The sequence below is a fragment of the Myotis brandtii genome, unplaced genomic scaffold (genome assembly GCF_000412655.1).
Source record: "Myotis brandtii unplaced genomic scaffold, ASM41265v1 scaffold112, whole genome shotgun sequence".
Taxonomy (NCBI): Eukaryota; Metazoa; Chordata; class Mammalia; order Chiroptera; family Vespertilionidae; genus Myotis; species Myotis brandtii.
The window spans coordinates 5,367,105-5,367,942 of record NW_005353838.1 but is presented as its reverse complement, the minus strand read 5'-3'; the positions used below and the strand labels follow the sequence as shown (position 1 = coordinate 5,367,942).

General features: G+C 45.8%; 1 protein-coding gene across 1 annotated transcript in view; it reads left to right on the top strand.

Moving 5' to 3' along the window:
- DLX2 (distal-less homeobox 2) overlaps positions 1-420 on the top strand; it is a 2,926-nt gene extending 2,506 nt beyond the window's left edge. The window contains exon 4 of the mRNA XM_005857725.2: positions 381-420. Within this exon, the coding sequence (XP_005857787.1) occupies positions 381-420 (40 nt within the window). The remainder of the gene's footprint in view (positions 1-380) is intronic.
- Positions 421-838: the final 418 nt, after the last annotated feature.

Genomic DNA, 838 nt, shown 5'->3' with positions numbered 1-838 from the left:
TTCTGCTCTGCCGTTTCCAGCGCGCGGAGCCTCCTCCTGGCCCCGCAGTAGCTCTCTCCCAGCCGCGAACTCTCCCCTGAGCTCTCTCCTCATCCATCACCAGTGGAGTTTTTATTTTTATTTTTTAAAAGTTTAGGTGCCTTTGCGGATGACCTCATTTTGATGTTGGGGGAAAAATGATTTTTTAATATGTGGACACTGCAAAAAAAATGTGTTTAAATTATCTTTTTTAAAACCTATTCAGGGTTATTAACCTTGACTTCGACATAGAGTTTGTAAATAAAGGTGTCTGTGCAGGTTTTCCCACTGATGTATTTGTATAAAATACTCATCTTTTCAGACTGTTTTGTAAACCCTCACTTGTGAACTCTCTGGTTTAGCAGTGACCTCAGCAACCCCTCCGTTTTATTTGTCCCTTAAAAATGTTCTCAGTTAAGCTAAGCTACTGATTTGGATTTGTTATATCTTATCCTAAAGTCTTTGTTCTTGAAATGAAAGGTATTTGGGGGTTATTTATTATGAAAACAACATGCTCTTCATGTTGACTTTACACTATGAATATATTATTTAAATAAATTATTGTTTTCATTGGACGTGTGCGTTTTCACCTTGGTGGCACGGCCTGGAGCCTCCAGCCCCTTCCCAGGCGGGGATCCTGGTCAACCAAGGGTGACCTGTACATCTTCCTGCGGCTGTGGGAGCAGCGAGTTGCGGTGAGACCAGGACAGGCTCACTCCTCAGGCCCGGTGGAATGTTCGCGCTCTGCCCCCATCCGCGTCTGGACGCGGGGTTGGTCTGCTGCAGGCGCAGTGAGTCACTCAGCGCCCGGCGGCTCCGG